We start from the raw sequence: 19,355 nt of genomic DNA, 5'->3' as shown, positions 1-19,355 counted from the left end.
GAACACATCCAGACAGGCCTCGAAAGGCTCCAGAGAAGAAGACTCCACAACCTCTCTGGGCAGCCTGTGCCAGTGCTCTGGGATCCTTACAGTAAAGAAGTTCCCCCTTGTGTTGAGCTGGAACCTCTTTTGCTGCAACTTACACCCATTGCTCCTTGTCCTATCCCAGGGAGCAAGTGAGCAGAGTCTGTCCCCCCTGCTCCTGGCAGCCCTCAGATACTTATAAACATTTATCAAATCCCCTCTAAGTCTTCTCTTCTCCAGACTAAACAGCCCCAGGTCCCTCAGCCTCTCCTCATCAGCCATGCCCTCCTGTCCCTTGATCAACCTTGTAGCCCTCTGCTGGACTCTCTCCAGCAGATTCCTGTCCCTCTTAAACTGGGGAGCCCAAAACTGAACACAGTATTCAAGATGAGGTCTCTCCAGGGCAGAGTAGAGGGGAAGGAGAACCTCCCTTGGTCTGCTGGACACTCCTCCTAATACACCCCAGGATTCCATTGGCTTTCTTGGCCACAAGGGCACATTGCTGTGCCATGGTTAACTTGTTAGCCACCAGCACCCCCAGGTCCCTCTCCACAGGGCTGCTCTCCAGCAGATCACCTCCCAGTCTCTACTGGTGCAGTTTGTTATTTCTCCCCAGATGCAGGACTCTGCACTTGTCCTTGTTGAACTTCATCTGGTTCCTCTGTGCCCAGCTCTCAGTCTGTCTAGGTCCCTCTGGATGGCCACACAGCCTTCATCTGCAGCAGCCAAGCCTCCCAGCTTGGTGTCGTCAGCAAACTTGCTGAGCAGACACTCTGTGCCCTCATCAATGTCATTGTCAATAGTGACCAAAAAAAACCCCTCAAAACCATGTCCTGTAATCCCATGACTTAGGAAATGGAGTGGAGGAGATGAAAAGCTGAAATTCTACTATTTCCCTTCGAAACTAACAAACTAACCAAAGTAAGTAAGAAAGAAAACACCTTTGAAGCCATTTGAAAGCTTAAAACCTGACATAGGAAAGAGATTAAAAAAACCAAACCAACTCAGATGTGCCAATCATTTCCACTGCATGTGGTTAAAGCAAGGTGGAAAAGAGGAGAAGGGGCAAAAAATGTTGCCTGCAGCAAATAAGTTCTAGAGGGTTTGGGTAGGAGAAGAAGGTGAGAATGAAAGAGTCATCTTTCTCTTTCTAAATATACATTGTTATTATTTCCATGGCAACTTTGGTGTGAGCATTAAGCTTTTCACTGTGTTTTTTTGGGGGGTATTTTTTAGGCTGCCAGATGGCTTCACACATCTTCTAAATTTGACCCAGCTCTATCTAAACGATGCCTTCTTGGAGTTTCTTCCAGCTAACTTTGGAAGGTAAGAGTTAGTCATCAAAGCATATTGCTCTTTCCTATGAGCCCAGCCTGAGCTTTAAAGGATCATTTTTTTTAAAGCTGTGTTCTTGCAAAAATCAAAAAGTCACAGAATGGTTTGGGTTGGAAGGGACCTTGGAGATCATCTACTGCAGCCATCCTGCCGTGGGCGGGGGCACCTCTCAACTAGACTTGAAACTGTAAAGAATAAATAAAAGAAGAAGGGGGGGAAATCAACCCAAAGATATTTTGGCTTTTCAGACTATTTTTATTAATATTGTATCACAAAGGATTTTATAAGGAAGAGATTGAGCCTGGTGGTTTAGAGGAAAATGAGAACAAAGTGAAGCTGAAGAAGAGACATCTCCTTGATGAGATGGGTTATTGACTTGTGGCTAGGGCAGAAAATAGACCTGGGCAGCAGAGAGGACCTTCAGTCATTCTTTTTTTTTCATAGAACCACAGAATGTCAGAGGCTGGAAGGGACCTCCAAAGCTCATCCAGTCCAACCCCCCTGCCAGAGCAGGATCTCCTGTAGCAGATTACACAAGAACACATCCAGGCAGGTTTTGAATATCTCCAAAGAGGGAGACTCCACAGCTCCCCTGGGCAGCCTGTCCCAGTGCTCTGTCACCCTCACAGGGTAAAATTCCTCCTCATGTTTACATGAAACTTCCTATGCCTCAGCTGCCACCCATTGCCCCTTGTCCTGGCATTGGGCATCACCCAGCAGAGCCTGGCTCCAGCCTCCTGCCACTCACCCTGCACATCTTTATCACCATTGATGAGGTCACCTCTCAGTCTCCTCAGCTCCAAGCTAAAGAGGCCCTAGTACCCAACCTGGTTTAGTAGCCATGGTGGTGTTGGTTGATGGTTGGTCTCAATAGATCTCTTGAGGGCTTTTCCAACAAAAAAACTCTGTGATTCCTTTCCTATTTACTTTAACACAATTACATGACACACTGACTAAAAGGCTGCTCCTAGTAAGATCTCAAGTTGTGCCGGGGGAAGTATAGGCTGGATGTTAGGAGGAAGTTCTTCACAGACAGTGATTGGCATTGGAATGGACTGCCCAGGGAGGTGGTGGAGCCACCATCACTGGAGGTGTTGAAGAAAAGCCTCGGTGAGGCACTTAGTGCCATGGTCTGGTTGACTGGCTAGGGCTGGGTGCTAGGTTGGACTGGATGATCTTGGAGGTCTCTTACAACCTGGCTGATTCTATGATTCTAAGATGTTGGACAACTTTCTAAGAGCAAGGCAGCACCAGCACCACTGCATCTTCTTGGGAGGGCTTCCAGGGTACTTTATGTTGCTTGACCAGTTTGGGAGGACACAAATCTTGGAGGTCTTTTCCAATCAAAACAATTCTCTGATTTTATCACTCTCTGGGCTAATAATTTTCTCTCCTCTTCCTAGACTTGTCAAATTGCGAATTTTGGAGTTAAGAGAAAACCACTTGAAAACTCTACCAAAGTAAGTTAATATTTGCTTAAGTGCCTTTCACCTGCTCATTCCCAACATGCCAAACATTTTTATTGTTAGCCTTGCACTGGTGTCATTTCTCTTCAGAGTTGGTTTGGGTTTTTTTTCCCTCCATGGTTTCAAGAAATTCTACTGAAGGTTTTCAGCCCAAAGCAAACATAATGGAAGATGGAGACTGATACAGTCACTGACTTGTAGCTCAATATCCCAAAATCTAGGAGGTGGCATCTTGAAAAATGAGGTGTCAGTTGGAAAGCATGGGGGGGGGGAAATTGGAAATCAACACCTGAGATAACCTTGATCAGTAATGTTATTTTCCTTACCAAGGAGTAACCTGAGGTGTTGAAACCATATTTGATGTAACCTCAGGAGAAGCATCTCCCCACGTGGCACAGAAATTAAATGTATTTGGCTGCTTACAAGGAAATTAAATTGAGAAACCTGAATCATCCAACTCTTGAAGGAACATCACTTGGGACTGGAGAAAAAAAAGAAATGTATTCTTTGGTGTGGCTTACAGTGCAATTGGGAAGCCTTAATCAGCAGACTCTTGAAGGAACATCCACCTGGGTTGTGTTTCTTGGGTATTCAGAAAGTTGCTATAATTTGTTGCCATCCTTTTGACCTTTTAAAATGATATTTTGGGAAGGAAACAAGAGAAAAAAAGGAATAAATATATTATCCATTTCATGGGATGAAGATAGGAAGTTGTACTTCCTAAAGCAAGGGATATGTTGCTGGAGTCAAACCAGCTGGTTGCTCCAACCAGGGTTAAAAACACCCATGGATGTGGGGATTGCTGGAACTGGCAGCTGTGTGGCCCCCTTATGCTGGTGGCAATGAACTCTACCAGTTATTGAGTGTTGCTTACTACTCAATTCTGTGTTATTTAGCTCATTTTCAAAGGGCATCCTTGTAGCAAGCCTGCAGTTACCAACATCTCCCACTCAGGTGTTTTGGCCTCTGAAGGAATATGATGATGTTTCCACTACTTCCTCCAGGCTTTTATCCACACCCTTCTCCTTTCTTAAAGCCAAACTATATTTTCTCTTCTGTATTTATTCTTTATAGCAGTCAAACCCCCTTTTTGGTGAAAAAAAACCACACATGCCTATTTCCTTTGTCCTGAGTCATGTTGGCCATTATGAAAAACAACCACAAAAAATACCCTCACCAAACCCAGCTTCCATCTGCCACCAAAGTGTTCATCTGTGTCTGAAAATGAGACCTGTTCAGGACAGCAGGTTTGCAGCCTTTGGGGTCTTGGTTGTCTGAAAGGGTTCTGTATGTGGAGTGCTGTATCTGTGAGATCTAGGGTATGGAACTGCTGTGGTAATATGAACCTGCTCTGGCATCTCCCTGGGATCTAGGGTATGGACATACTGCGGTATCCCCCTGGAATCTAGGCTATGGACCTGCTGTCATATATCTCTGGGATCTAGGCTATGGACCTGCTGTCATATATCTCTGGGATCTAGGCTATGGAACTGCTGTGATAATATGGACCTGCTCTGGTATCTCCCTGGGATCTAGGGTATGGACCTGCTGTAATATATCTCTGGGATCTAGGCTATGGACCTGCTGTCATATATCTCTGGGATCTAGGCTATGGAACTGCTGTGATAATATGGACCTGCTCTGGTATCTCCCTGGGATCTAGGTTATGGACCTGCTGTCATATATCTCTGGGATCTAGGCTATGGAACTGCTGTGGTATTATGGATCTGCTCTGGTATCTCCCTGGGATCTAGGCTATGGACATACTGTGGTATTTCCCTGGGATCTAGGGTATGGAACTGCTGTGGTATTATGGATCTGCTCTGGTATCTCCCTGGGATCTAGGGTATGGACCTGCTGTGGTATTATGGACCTGCTGTGGTATCTCCCTGGGATCTAGGGTATGGAACTGCTGTGGCATTACAGACCTGCAGTGGTATCTCCCTGGGATGCAGTCTATCGACATGCCATGGTACATCCATATGATCTAGGCTGTAGACCTGCTGTGATAGCTCCATGGGACCTAGGATGTAGACCTGCTGCGGTACATCCATGGGATCCAGGATGTGGATATGCTGTGTTATATTCATGGGATCCAGGATGTGGATATGCTGTGGTATATTCATGGGATCCAGGATGTGGACATGCTGTGGTACATCCATTGGATCTAGAATATGGACCTGTTGTGGTATCTGCCTGGGATCGAGGGTGTGGGCATGCTGTGATATATCCATGGGATCTAGGCTGTATACATGCTGTAAGGTATATCCATGTGGTTCAGAGTAGCTCCTAAAGATCAGTCTCTTCTAGAAGGCAGCTGCCAAGTGCGTGCATGCAGTAGGTGCTTGTTGGGATGGATGGATGATTGCACACTAGGATTGAAGTGTTACAACTCCACAAGAGAAGAACTTTGATGGAACAGAACATTTTCATATTTCTCATCTAATTCTAATCCAACTAAAGATCAGAAAGTCATAGGATGGGAGGGGTTGGAAGGGACCTACAGAGTCCAAGCCTCCTTCCAAAGCAGGATCACCCAGGAACTCACCCAGATGGGTCTTGAAAGTCCCCAGAGAAAGAGACTCCACAGCCTCTCTGAGCAAACATGAATGGAGCAGCACTGATGATTCTGGGACACTTTCCTCCATGCCACATCTCAGGGTATGGGTTTCCAGACACCCACCCAGTGGACCAGTGGAATCTCAAGGTGACAACAGATTCTTTTAAGTGAATCCAGTGGAACAGAGGTTGGGAATGTGAGTGATCATTACTAATATTGTTATGATCTCATTTTTTTAATGTGGTATCTGGTGTTTAACAGGCAACTTTGGTCAAGTTTGGCAGGAGTTTAAGAGGAGGCTGGATGAGGCACTCAGTGCCATGGATTAGTTAATTAGAAGGTGTTAGGTGATAGGTTGGACTCAATAGTCCTAGAGGCCTTTTCCAACATGGTTCATTCTGTGATTCTGAGTTTGGAAGATTCCCAACCAAGTGCAGTAGCCTGTGGTTTCAGTAGCAGCATGTTTGTAAAGGTGGTGGAGTGTGATTGTCCCCACTGCATGGTCTTGATGTAAGGAGGGCCTTTGATGCTGGTAACCAAGGGAAACATTATTTTAGGCATGTTTGTTCTCTGCTCTTTGCTGTGGCAGAAGGCTTTGCTATATACTACTGAGACCAACTGGAAATAGAAGGTTCTGCTTATGCAAATGCTGTCCTTCAAACTGCTCAGGAGAGGGACAGCTGTGTTATGAAATAAAGGAAGAGGAGGAAAGTTAACAAGGTCACTTTTGCATCAACTAGGGCAAGAATCGTAGCACCATTCCAATTGGAAAAGATCTCTAAGATCATCAAGTCCAACCATCAGCCCAACTTCACAATGGCCATTAAACCATGTCCCACAGTGCCATGGCTGCATGTGTTTTGATCACCTCCAGGGATGGTGACTCCACCACCTCCCTGCACAGCCTGTTCCAATGCCTGACCACTCTTGCAGGAAAGAAATTGTTCCTCATGTCCAGCCTAAACTTTCTCTGGTTCCACTTGAGGCCCTTTCCTCTCATCCAGAGATGGGGCATAAAATCATAGAGTCATAGAATCATTGAATATCAGGGGCTAGAAGGGACCTCCAAAGATCACCTGGTCCAGCCCCCCTGCCCGACCAGGATCTCCTATACCAGAGCACACTGGAACACATCCAGACTGTTCTTTAATACCTCCAGAAAGGGAGACACCACACCCACCCTGGGCAGCCTGTCCCAGTGCTCTGTCACCTTTACAAGGGAAAAATTATTCCTCAGGTTCACATGGAACCTCCTATGGCTCAGCTTCCACCCATTGCCCCTTGTCCTCTCACTGGCCATCACCAAGCAGAGCCTGGGTCCGTCCTCCTGGATCATAGAATCAACCAGGTTGGAAGAGACCTCCAAGATCATGCAGTCCAAGCCATCACTCAGCCCTATCCAATCAACTAGACCATGAGACTAAGTGCCTCAGCCAGTTTATTAAGGTTGGAAAATTCCTCTGAGATCATCAGGTCCAATTCCTCACCAGACACCTCCATGACAACAAGACTGTGTCCCATAGTACCACACTACTACCTCTTTGAGCATCCTGGGCCAGGATCTCACCACCCTCGGTGTCAAGCATTTCCTCCTCTCCACTTTGAGGTGCCCTCTTTGAGTTCAACAGGCCCTGCTCAAAACTCTGTCCCCATCTTTCTGATCAGCCCCTTTAAGTACTGAAAGGCCATCAGAGATTGTCCCTGATGCCCTCTCCAGGCACAACAACCGCAAGATAAAAACGCAGGAGTGGTCAGGCACTGGAACAGGCTGCCTGGGGTGGTGGAGTCACCATCTCTGGAGGTGTTCAAGAAACCTGTGGACATGGCATTTTCAGACATGGTTTGATAGCCATGGTGGTTGTGGGTTGATGGTTGGACTCAATGATCACAGGCTCACAGGATGTCAGGGGTTGAAAGAGACTCAAAGAGATCAGCGAGTCCAACCCCCCTGCCACAGCAGCACCACACAATCGAGCTCAGGTCACACAGGAATACAATCAGACAGGCCTTGAAAGGCTCCACAGAAGGAGACTCCACAACCTCTCTGGGCAGCCTGTGCCAGTGCTCTGGGACCCTTCCAGTCAAGAAGTTCCCCCTTGTGTTGAGCTGGAACCTCCTGTGCTGCAGCTTCCATCCATTGCTCCTTGTCCTATCCCAGGCAGCAAGTGAGCAGAGCCTTATCCCTTCCTCCTGACCCCCAGCCCTCAGATATTTATAAACATTGATTAAATCCCCTCTCAGTCTTCTTTTCTCCAGACTAAACAGCCCCAGGTCCCTCAGCCTCTTCTCCTCAGGCAGTGCTCCAGTCCCCTCATCAGCCTCGTAGCCCTCTGCTGAGCTGCTGAGCCCTCTCCAGCAGATCCCTGTCCCTCTTAAACTGGGGAGCCCAAAACTCCTGGATGTCATTTGCAAGCCAACCAACTCTCTGAGTTTGTGATTCTAGGTCACCAACGTGTGCAGGCTCATTCTGGAATGCTTTGGAAGCTGTTGTGCCAGTAGTGGCACATTTCCCAGTTCCCCAGCTCTGCAGCAGTGGGGTAGAAGTTTGGTGTCTCCTGCAGGCTCAGTGTCTGAGCTCTGGCTGTGAGTCAGCCTGGCAGCACTGGGAGCCCAACCTCTCCACACAAATGCAGCAAATTCATTTAGTTTCGCTGCTCTGACTTCTTTTTATTATTTCTTTTTTGCACTGAGCATTCCTTTTAGATCTTTTCCATAGACTCTGGCAGGCTTCCTTCTCCTGAGGGACCTGAAGAAAGGTTTTATTATTGCTTTTTATGCCTTTATTTTAAAGCGTTTCTGAAGATATTTTCAGCCTTTTTCCAGCTCACCACACGCTTCTGTTTTCCCCATTTGGACATGTTTTCATCTTTTTTTTAAAGGATGCTTTCTAAGTCTTCTGTATTTTCTAGTTTATGTTGGCTTTGGATTTTCTCAGGTCCTTTTGATAGGTGATTTTTGTTGCTTTAAGGGTCTTGATCATCGAATCATAGAATCATAGAATCAACCAGGTTGGAAGAGACCTCCAAGCTCATCCAGTCCAACCTATCCCCCAACCCTAGCCAGTCAACTAGACCATGGCACTAAGTGCCTCATCCCAGTAAGTGATTTTTAAGTTGCTTAGCTGCTCTGGAGAACTTCTCACACTGTGATTATTTCAGTTTCATAGAATGTTTTGGACTGGAAGGGACCTTCAAGGTCATCTAGTTCCAACTCCCTTCTATGGGCAGGGACATATTCAAAGAACCACAGAATCATAAAATGTCAGGGGCTGGGAGGGACCTCCAAAGCTCATCCAGTCCAACCCCCCTGCCAGAGCAGGATCTCCTAGACCAGATCACACTGGAATGCATCCAGACATCTCCAGGGAGGGAGACTCCACAGCCTCCCTGGGCAGCCTGTTCCAGAGCTCTGTCACCCTCACAGGGAAAAAAAATCCTCCTTATTTTCACATGGAACTTCCTATGCCTCAACTTCCACCAATTGCTCCTTGTCCTGTCACTGGGCATCACCCAGCAGAGCCTGGATCCAGCCTCCTGGCACTCACCCCTTACCTGTTTATAAACATGAAAGAGGTCACCCCTCAGTCTCCTCCTCTCCAAGCAGCACAGCCCCAGCTGCCTCAGGCTCTCCTCAGAAGGAAGTTGTTCAACTTTCTTAATAATTTTTGTGGCTCTGTGCTGGACTCTCTCCAGCACTTCTATGTCCCTCTTGAGCTGGGAGGCCCAGAACTGGACACAGTACTCCAGATGTGTCCTCAGCAGGGCAGAGTAGAGGGGCAGGAGAACCTCTCTTGACCTACTAACCACAGCCCTTCTAATCCACCCCAGAATGACATTGTCCCTCCTGGCCACCAGAGCACACTGCTGGCTCATGGTCACCTTCCCATCCACGAGGACCCCCAGATCCGTTTCCCTTTGCTGCCTTGCAACAGCTCAGTTCCCAGCCTGCACTGATCCCTGGGCTTGTTCTTTCCCAGGTACAGGACTCTACCCTTTCCCTTGTTGAATTCCATTTCTCCCTGCCCACCCCTCCAGCCTGGCCAAGTCTCTCTGAATGGCAGCACAGCCTTCTGGGGTGGCAGCCACTGCACCCAGTTTGGTGTCATCAGCAAACCTGCTGACAGTGCACTCTGTGCCTTCATCCAGGTCATTGCCCAGGTTGCTCAAGGCCTCATTCAACTTGGCCTTGAACACCTCCAGGCAGAGGACATCCCCAACCTCCCTGGGCAACCTGTGCCAGTGTCTCACCATCCTCACTGGAAAGAATTTCTTCCTAATCTCCAGTCGCAATCTCCCCTCAAGCTTCACTCTGTTCCCTCTCACCCTGTCACTGCAAGCTCTTCTAAAAAAGCCTCTCCCCAGCTCTCTTGTAGGTGCTTGAAGACTGCTGGAAGTCTCCTGGGGCCGCCTTGTCTCCAGGCTGAACAGCCCCAACTGTCTCCATCATACCTGCTCAGTTTCATTTTGAGAAAGGCTGGAGATACTAAACTCAGAGACAGGACATTGCTCCTGAAGGTCTTCTCAGGTGGTTCTCAACCTTTCTCACCACTTGAATCCAGTTACTCACTGAGTGAAGAACAGACTGGCAGTCTGGGAAGTGAGGCTGGCATGAGGATCAAGGTTAGAATTATGTTGGCTGTGTCCATGTTTTGTCAAACATCACAGAATCATAGAACTGTTTGGGTTGGAAAGGACCTACAAAGTCCTCGAGTCCAGCCCTCAACCCAACACCACCATGGCTATCAAACCATGTCTCAAAGTGCCATTCCCACAGGTCTCTTGAGCACCTCCAGGGATGGTGACTCCAGCACCTCCCCGGGCAGCCTGTTCCAGTGCCTGACCACCCTTGCAGGAATGAAAAATGCTTTGAGCAGTTGGTATGATCTTTGCTCTTGGAGCTGTTTGGGCTGAGGAAAGACCTCTTTGGGGTTCTGTGGAATTTCTTGCAGTTGGAGCTCTGTAAAATGGAGACATTGTAGAAGCTGCATTTGTAAATGGTGAGTCACAAGGCTCTAAGAAGCTGTAGGTGTTAGTAATTGATGAGAAAATACTTTGTATTTGTTGTCCTCATCCTTATGACTCACTGTTTACCCATTGAAGTGGTGGCTTCTCATCCCTTCTTTGGTTTTCTGGGCAGCAGATATCAGAGCTACTTGTTTTTCTGCACAACTGTGCTGTTAGAGAATAACACACAGTGGAGATGCTACCAAAGGGTAGGTTCATAGCAGAGAATGTTGAGGGGAAAAACTAAGATTTCTCTTGATCTTTGACTATTATTCAGAACTGACCTGCTTCATGAGGAGTAAAATTTGTACATCAGATTCTCAAGTACAGCTTCTAAGGTTCTGAAGATGAGAGCAATTAAAAACTGGGTGGAATTTAACACTGTCTTCTTCTATCACCTGATGCTAGGGAGAAGAGACCAGCTCCCACCTCAATCCAGCCTCCTTTCAGACAGTTGTAGAGTGCAATGAGGTCTTTCCTCAGCCTCCTTTTCTATGTGATGACCACCCTCAGCTCCCTCAGCTACTCCTTACCAGTCCTGTTCTCCAGGCCCTTCACCAGCTTCGTTTCCCTTCTCTGGACCTGTTCCAGCCTCTCAGTGTCCTTCTTGGAATGCAAGCAAACTCATGCCACATCCCTCATGCTCAAGTGCAGGACCTCATCAGTCTTCTCTAGATCACAGACTCACAGAATGTCAGGGGCTGGAAGGGACCTCAAAAGCTAATCCAGTCCCACCCCCCTGCCACAGCAGGATCTCCCAGACCAGGTCACACAGGAACACATCCAGATGGTTCTTGAATATTTCCAGAGAGGGAGACTCCACAACCCCCCTGGGCAACCTCACAGTGAAAAAAATCCTTCTCAGGTTCACATGGAACTTCCTATGCCTCAATTTCCACCAATTGCTCCTTGTCCTGTCACTGGGCATCACCCAGCAGAGCCTGGATCCAGCCTCCTGGCACTCACCCCTTACCTGTTTATAAACATGAAAGAGGTCACCCCTTAGTCTCCTCCTCTCCAAGCAGCACAGCCCCAGCTGCCTCAGGCTCTCCTCAGAAGGAAGATGTTCAACTTTCTTAATAATTTTTGTGGCTCTGTGCTGGACTCTCTCAAGCACTTCTATGTCCCTCTTGAGCTGGGAGGCCCAGAACTGGACACAGTACTCCAGATGTGTCCTCAGCAGGGCAGAGTAGAGGGGCAGGAGAACCTCTCTTGACCTACTAAGCACAGCCCTTCTAATCCACCCCAGAATGGCATTGCCCCTCCTGGCCACCAGAGCACATTGCTGGCTCATGGCCATCCTCCCATCCACGAAGACCCCCAGATCTGTTTCCCTTTGCTGCCTTCCAACAGCTCAGTCCCCAGCCTGTACTGATCCCTGGGCTTGTTCTTTCCCAGGTGCACAACTCTACACTTTCACAGTTTCATTGAATTTCTCTCTGCCCAGCTCTCAGGCTGGCCAAGTCCCTCTGAATAGCAGCACACCTTTCTGCTGTGGCAACCACTCCACCCAGCTTGGTGCTGCGAGATTACAACTCTTTTCATCATCCCCTGGTGACCTGTTTTCTTCAAATAGGATCTCTGGCTGGGTTTTAGAAGACCCATTCCAGAAGAAGCACTGCTTTGGCACTGTGAGATGCCAGCGTTGCCAGCACTTCAATAAGCAGCTACCAGCACCTATCTTATTTTTAGTTGGGCTTTCTTTTTAAGCTAAATATAGTTGCTGTTCAGAGAAGATGTAGAAAAATTTATTATATTCCTTTTCTTATTCTAAGAAGGTTTTTTTCTGGCACACACACAGTGAGTCAAACTTGGCTGAAACATTGCCTTCATCCATCATGTCCAAAGGCAGTGGTGGCATTCTCTTTTCTGCCATAACTCCAGCAAGGAGAAGACCTGGCTGATGCTCCTCATACTGCAGTGAACATACATCAGCAGCACAGCTTCTGCAATCCGTGGTGATCTTGATGGTATTAAACTGTAATTAGTGGTTCCTACCCGGTGGGCTTCCTGCTGTCTGATTTGAATGTGTCCACTTGTGCTAGTTTGAGCTAGCTAGAATGTTTTGGTAAGGACTGGATTACAGGCTGTGAAAGAGAAACTGTTCTGATGCCTACTTCACTCATAGGCTTGCTGAGAGGTATAAGAATGAGAATCCAAACATACATAAGGGAGTGGCACTTCTTCTGCCTGGGAGCTCTGAGCTGCATCTCTCTCTCTAGCCTCTCTGCCATCTCTCTGATTAATCCACTTTGCTTCCTAACCCCCTGGCCAAACCTCCATCCTTCCTTGACACTGGGGTAAGGTTGAGAAGGGTGGGGGAAGGTGTAAGGGCAGTTGGGAGCCCCTCCTGGGGACTCAGGTTTCTAGCAGGGCTGTTGTGTTTCTGTATTACCTTTTACCTTGTATATTTCTGTCTACAATTGTGTATATACTGTAAATCTCTGCTTGTATATTGAGCTAAGCTGTAAATATAAGCTTCATTCAATTTCCAGAGCTGGTTGAGTCTAGTCTGGGTGATTTCCAAAGTGTGGGGAGGCAGGGAACACCCAAACCATCACACCAGTGGGCAAAGCAAAGGCATAGCAGGAATTAGAGCCTTGGAGGTAGTTCTCTTTCATGCTTGTGGTGGTTTGGCTGTTATCTGCCCCCACACACTTAAGAAGGTGCCCCAGCTAACTCAGACTGGCTCTGGGAATATAAATGAAGCTATTTACTTACATCTAGCACAATATACAAGCAGATATTTACAGTCTATACAGTTATAGACAGAAATATACAAGGCAAATGGTAATACAGAAACACAACTCCCCTCCCAGAAACCTGAGTCCCCAGGAGGGGCTCTCAACCACCCCTGCACCTTCCCCCTGCCCCTCTCAACCTTACCCCAAATCCTAGGAAGAAAAAGAGGTTCAGCCAAGAGGTTAAGGAGCAAGGTTAGTGGCAGTGAGGTTAGGAGATGTAGCTCAGTCTGAAGCCAGAAGCAGAGAGAGAAGATGGTGAAAAATGTTATCTAATGTTTACTTTCTTGTTCCCATACCTCTCAGCGAGCCTGTGAGGGAAGGAGACATCACCATTGTTTTCCTTTCACAGCCAATTATCTACTTTTTCTTACCAAAACATTCTAGCCTGCTTCAAACTAGCACAATGCTCCAAATTAAATTTTTTTACTTATTTGTCGCAAAGTCCCAAGGTGGTGGGGTTGGAAAGGGACCTCTGGAGATCACCCAGTCCAACTGTGCTGCTACAGCAGGGGCACCCACAGCAGCTTGCCCAGCAGCACAATGCCCAGATGGGCTTGGAAGCTCACCACACAAGGAGACTCCACAACCTCTCTGGGCAGCCTGCTCCAGGGCTCCAGCACCCTCACAACAAAGAATTTTCTCCTCCTGTTCAGGTGGAACCTCCTGGGTTCCAGTGTGTGCCCTTTGCCCCTTGGCCTGTCCTGGGCACCACTGAGAAGAGTCTGGCCCCATCCTCTTTAATGCCCTTTGATTGTTGTTGAGCATTGCTCAGATCCTCTCTGGGGCTGCTCTTCTGCAGGCTCAGCAGCCTCAGGGCTCTCAGGTTTTCCTCCTCACAGAGATGCTTCAGGGCCCTCAGCCTGCCCTGGACTCTCTCCAGCAGTTCCCTGTCTCTCTTGAACTGGGGAGCCCAGAACTGGATCTGAGACTCCAAATGTGGCCTCACCAGGGTAGAGTAGAGTGGGAGGGGAACTTCCCTTGACCTGATGGCCAGAGTTCTTGATGCCCCACCAGGAGACCGTTGGCCTTCTTGGCCCATTTCTGTCTCATGAGGAACTTGTTGTCCGTCAGAGCTCCCAGAACCTTCTCCATGGAGGTACTTCCTAGCAGATCCTCCTCTTACTTGTACTGGTGCAGAAGGTTATTCCTCTTCAGGAGTAGAACCTTAAGCTTGCCCTGGTTGAGCTTCATGAGAAACTACATGTTTATTTCTTTAAACCTTCCATTCTGCAGAGCTGCAGGAGTGATTTATTTTTCCTTCCACAAGAGGTTCTGTCTCATTACCAGGGCTAAATTTCAGCTAAAGATTTCATGGCACAAAGTGGTGGGAGGGCAGCAGGTTGACAGGAGCAGTGGAGCGCCCCAGCCCACCCTACACTCATTTTGTTCTTAATTACAGCAGAACCTCCAGCTCCTCCCGAAACAACTGGCAGCAAAACACACCAGCAGCTGGCTCTGCCTGTTACTAATGAGATCTAATGTGGCTGCACTTAGGCTGCCTGCTCTGCTCTCTCAGGTTCTGCTTGGCTGATGGTAGGCAAGGAGATTGCTGCTTCTGCTCACAACACCCTCAGCCAGCATCTTCTTAATAGGATTTGAGTAAACAGGAATAATAACAAAGCACAGGGTGAGAAAGGTCTGCACAGAGAAGTAAACAGAGAGAAGACCAGCAGAGGCCACCAAGATGCTCAGAGAGCTGCAGCAGCTCTACTATGAGGACAGACTGACAGAGCTGGGGCTCTGCAGCCTGGAGAAGAGAAGGCTTCAAGCAGATCTTGGAGTGTGCTTCCAATATCTAAAAGGGGCTACAGGAGGGCTGGAGAGGGACTATTGACAAGGTCTTGTAATGACAGGATGAGGAGGAATGGGTTTGAACTGGCAGAGGGGAGATTGAAACTGGATGTTAGGAATAAGTTGTTTGCAGTGAGGGTGGTGAGACATTAGCACAGGTTGCCCAGGGAGGCTGTGGACTTGGTCTAGCAGTTCCATGTCCTTCTTGTGCTGGGGGCTCCAGAACTGCACACAGGACTCCAGGTGGGGTCTCAGGAGAGCAGAGCAAAGGGGCAGAATCCCCTCCCTTGCCCTGCTGCCCACACTGCTCTTGCTGCAGCCCAGCACACAGTTGCTGTCTGGGCTGCACTCACACTGCCAGCTCATGTTGAGCTTTTCATCACCCCAGACCCCCAGGGCCTTTTCCTCAGGGCTGCTCTCAGCCACTCCCCACCCAGCCTGGAGTTGTGTTTGCGATTGCTACAACCCAGATACAGGACCTTACACTATGCTTTGAACCACAGAATAATTTAGGTTGGAAGGGACCTTATATCTTTAGATCATGTACTTTCAATTCCCCCATGGGCAGGAGCAGCTTCCACTAGACCAGGTAGCGTAAGAGCCTGGCTTCGAAGACCTCCAGAGAAAGGATACTTGTACAGTTCAAGCTAGCCATGAAGAAATCCTTCTGAGGGCCATATCTGCAGAATCCTGGGCTGGGTTTGGTTGAAAAAAGCCTTTCAGATCATTGAGTTCAACCATTACCTAACTCAACCAAGTCTGGTGCTAACCCATTGCCACTATCACAGAGTTGCAGAATGTCAGGGACTGGAAGGGACTTCCAAAGCTCATCCAGCCCAACCCCCTTACAGAGCAGGATCTCCTAGAGCAGATCACACAGGAACACATCCAGGTGGATTTGGAATATCTCCAGAGAGGGAGACTCTGCAGCTCCCCTGGGCAGCCTGTCCCAGTGCTCTGTCACAGGGAAAAAATTCCTCCTCATGTTTACACGAAACCTCCTATGCCTCAGCTGCCACCCATTGCCCCTTGTCCTGGCACTGGGCAGCACCCAGCAGAGCCTGGCTCCAGCCTCCTGCCACTCACCCTGCACATCTTTATAACCATTGATGAGGTCACCTCTCAGTCTCCTCTTCTCCAAGCAGCACAGCCCCAGCTGCCTCAGGCTCTGCTCCTAACAGAGATGTTCCATTCCCTTCAGCATCTTTGTGGCTCTGTACTGGACTCTCTCAAGCACTTCTATGTCCCTCTTGAAGTGGGAGGCCCAGAACTGGACACAGTACTCCAGATGTGTCCTCAGCAGGGCAGAGCATAGATTAGATATTTTATGTAGCTCAGCAGGGGGTTGTCCTTCTGCTTTTCCATTCTCTGAGATGCTCCATGCCATCTCTGACTTCTTCCAACCTTTTTCCTCCATTTATTTGTAGATACTTCTTGAGTCATGACAATTCTGGCCTCAAATTCATCCTTGTCATTTTTTCCCCTGACACTTCCCCATTCGATTTCTCTGATTTTGCCTTCAGAAATAATCTTGGGTTTGATGTCTTCACACTGTCTTTAGGCCATACCTCAGCAGAAAGAGGAATCAAAAGGACTAATAAATAAGCAATCTGTGTTGCCAGTAAATTCTTCTACTCTTGTTTTTTTGGGTTAGCTGACTCAGTTAACTTTCAGTCATCAGATACTTGTTAGCACCATTTGAACATGGTTCATCCTCTTAATTATTCAACATCTGAAGTTAGGTCTCCTTCCTGCTCTCTGGCAAAACACATGAGGAAAGAGGGATAAAGGTGCAGTTTGAGTCTCACTGCCTAAAATTAGCTGTGTCTTTTATGTGTGTTCACTCATTCCATGCAAAAGCAGCAGCTCAGAGTAAAGCATGTGGTGAATTCTTTGGAGGCAGGAATCATATTCTCCATCCCTGGAGGTATCACAGTATCACAGGCTGGATGAGGTACTTGGTGCCATGGTTTAGTTAAATAGAAGCTGTTGGGTGTTAGGTTGGACTCAATGATCTTAGAGGTCTTTTCCAACCTGGTTAATTCTGTGATTCCGTGATATATCACATAGCTTTGGGATGCAGGTTTCACCTGGTGGTGGTGGCAAGCACATTCCTGAAACCACAGGCAGAGAATCATAGAATTATTTCAGTTGGAAAAGTGCTCTAAGATCATTGAGCCCAATCTTCAAACCAACACCACCATGGGGACCTCTCAGATCATCGAGTCCAACCTTCAAACCAACACCATCATGGGGACGTCTAAGATCATCGAGTCCAACCTTCAAACCAACACCACCATGGGGACCTCTAAGGTCATCGAGTCCAACCTTCAAACCAACACCACCATGGGGACCTCTCAGATCATCGAGTCCAACCTTCAAACCAACACCACCATGGGGACCTCTCAGATCATCGAGTCCAACCTTCAAACCAACACCACCATGGGGACCTCTCAGATCATCGAGTCCAACCTTCAAACCAACACCACCATGGGGACCTCTAAGATCATTGAGTCCAGCCTTCAAACCAACACCACCATGGGGACCTCTAAGATCATCGAGTCCAGCCTTCAAACCAACACCACCATGGGGACCTCTCAGATCATCGAGTCCAACCTTCAAACCAACACCACCATGGGGACCTCTAAGATCATCGAGTCCAACCTTCAAACCAACACCACCATGGGGACCTCTAAGATCATCGAGTCCAACCTTCAAACCAACACCACCATGGCAATCAGCACATCTCCCAAAGCACCATGCCTGCACATTTCTTGAACACCTCCAGGGATGGTGACTCCACCATCTCCCTGGGCAGCCTCTTCCAATGCCTGACCAATCCTGCAGGAATAAAAACTGTTCCTAATGTCTAATTTAAACCTCCTTTGGCACAATTTCAGGCCACTTCCTCTTGTTCTGTTGCCTGAAAGGAGGTTGTTGCCAGACAGGGGTTGGTCTCTTCTGCCAGGCACCCAGGGACAGAACAAGAGGACACAGCCTCAAGCTGTGCCAGGACAGGTTCAGGCTGGATGTTAGGAAGAAGTTCTTCACAGCATTGGGATGAGCTGCCTGGGGAGGTGGTGGAGTCCCCATCCCTGGAGGTGTTTAAGAGGAGGCTGCATGAGGCACTCAGTGCCATGGGTTAGCTAATTAGAAGATGCTGGGTGCTAGGTTGGACTCAATGATCTTAGAGGTCTTTTCCAACCTGCTTAATTCTGTGATTTCTAGGGAAAAGAGATCAACCCCCAGCAGGCTTCAACCTCCTTTCAGGGAGCTGCAGAGAGCAATGAAGTCTTCCCTCAGCTTCCTCCTCTCCTAATGTTCTGGTGATGTTTCTTCCATCAATTTACTATCCAAGCAGCAGAACATCCCTGTGTTGAAACGATCAGTCTGCCCTAAAATCATCTACTGGTTGGATTCGTGCTGCGTCCTGTGCCGTTCTTTAATGACTCACTCCAACTCTTGCTGAAGCTCCTGGTGCCAGCTAGGAAAGCTGAGGGGGGGCAATAGGAGCCACAGGTTAAGGTCAGGACATTCAACTAGGGCAAGAGCAAGGTTCTGCACCTGGATCAGGACCAACTTTGATATCAGTCCAGGCTGGTGGATGAAGGGCTGCAGAGCAGCTCTTTGGAGAAGGACTTGAGGGTGTTGCTGGCTGAAAAGCTGGAGATGAGTTGCCAGTCCAGAAGCAGCCCTGTCCTGAGATGATCCCCAGCCATGTGGGCAGCAGAGGCAAGGAGGAGATTCTGCTCCTCTGCTGCACTCTGCTGAACCCCAACCTGCTGTGCTGGGGCCAGCTCTGGAGTGCTCAGCACAGACAGGGACCTGTTGGTGTGAGGCCAGAGGAGGCCACAGCACTGATGGGAGGGCTGGAAGCCTTCTGCTGTGAGGCCAAGCTGAGAGAGTTGGGGTTGTTCAGCCTGGAGAAGAGAAAGCTCCAAGGAGACCTTCTGGTGGCCTTTCAGTGCTCTGGAAGAGAGAGAAACAGACTGGAAAGAAAGGAGAAATGTCTGACACTGAGGGTGATGAGAGCCTGGCCCAGATTGCACAGAGAGGTGGCAGCTGCCCCATCCCCGGCGCCACTGCAGGTCAGGTTGTTTGGGGCTCTGAGCAGCCTGCTGCAGCTGCAGCTGTCCCTGCTGACTGCAGGGGGGTTGGACTGGGTGAACCTGAAAGGAGCCTTCTCACCCAAAGCTCTCTGGAAAGCTCTCTGGGATTCCATGACTGTAAATCAGTAGTGTGTTTGTAAATCCTTACATTTTGCACACAAACTCTTACCTGAAATGAGATTCACAGATTGTGTTGGGCTGGAAGGGACCCTAAAGGTCATCTTGACCAATCTGCCTGCAGTGAGCAGGGCCAGCTCCAACTAGACCAGCCTGCCCAGGGGTTTTTAATGTCCAGGTGTTCTTATTCTGACCGAATCATGGAA

At 48.3% G+C, this 19,355-nt stretch overlaps 1 protein-coding gene across 7 annotated transcripts in view; it reads left to right on the top strand.

Moving 5' to 3' along the window:
* LRRC7 (leucine rich repeat containing 7) overlaps window positions 1-19,355 on the top strand; it is a 216,308-nt gene that overhangs the window by 101,929 nt on the left and 95,024 nt on the right. For all 7 annotated transcript variants that reach the window (XM_064147490.1, XM_064147496.1, XM_064147491.1 and 4 more), the window contains exons 5-6: window positions 1,261-1,350; window positions 2,763-2,819. In XM_064147490.1, the coding sequence (XP_064003560.1) occupies window positions 1,261-1,350; window positions 2,763-2,819 (147 nt within the window). The remainder of the gene's footprint in view (window positions 1-1,260; window positions 1,351-2,762; window positions 2,820-19,355) is intronic.

The sequence above is a fragment of the Pogoniulus pusillus genome, chromosome 8, assembly GCF_015220805.1.
Source record: "Pogoniulus pusillus isolate bPogPus1 chromosome 8, bPogPus1.pri, whole genome shotgun sequence".
NCBI classification, from domain to species: Eukaryota; Metazoa; Chordata; class Aves; order Piciformes; family Lybiidae; genus Pogoniulus; species Pogoniulus pusillus.
Note: the sequence above shows the minus strand (reverse complement) of the source record. Positions and strands in the feature narration are given on the sequence as shown.